A 206-nucleotide genomic window follows, 5' to 3' on the forward strand; every position below is an offset into this window, starting at 1 on the left:
CTTGTACTCCTCGATCCGCTTCTCTACGTCCGGCGTGGCTACCTGCTGCAGGGGGGACAACGAGGACGCAGTGTGATGATGAGGCCATACACGTGTAAAAGCAATAATAATAATTCAAATAACAATAATTAAACCGCATTAAATATGAACGTCATTAGGATGTAAATAAACACAATTCTCATTTACTTCATTATTATTATTATTAT

General features: G+C 37.9%; 1 protein-coding gene across 2 annotated transcripts in view; it reads right to left on the minus strand.

The window, feature by feature from the left end:
* The window catches only part of LOC118324461 (paired box protein Pax-7-like), a 2,834-nt gene that overhangs the window by 577 nt on the left and 2,051 nt on the right, over positions 1-206 (minus strand). For both annotated transcript variants that reach the window (XM_035656817.1, XM_035656818.1), the window contains exon 3: positions 1-45. This exon is cut by the window's left edge. In XM_035656817.1, the coding sequence (XP_035512710.1) occupies positions 1-45 (45 nt within the window). The remainder of the gene's footprint in view (positions 46-206) is intronic.

The sequence above is a fragment of the Morone saxatilis genome, unplaced genomic scaffold (genome assembly GCF_004916995.1).
Source record: "Morone saxatilis isolate NCDOM2014 unplaced genomic scaffold, NCSU_SB_2.0 Contig15, whole genome shotgun sequence".
Taxonomy (NCBI): domain Eukaryota; kingdom Metazoa; phylum Chordata; class Actinopteri; family Moronidae; genus Morone; species Morone saxatilis.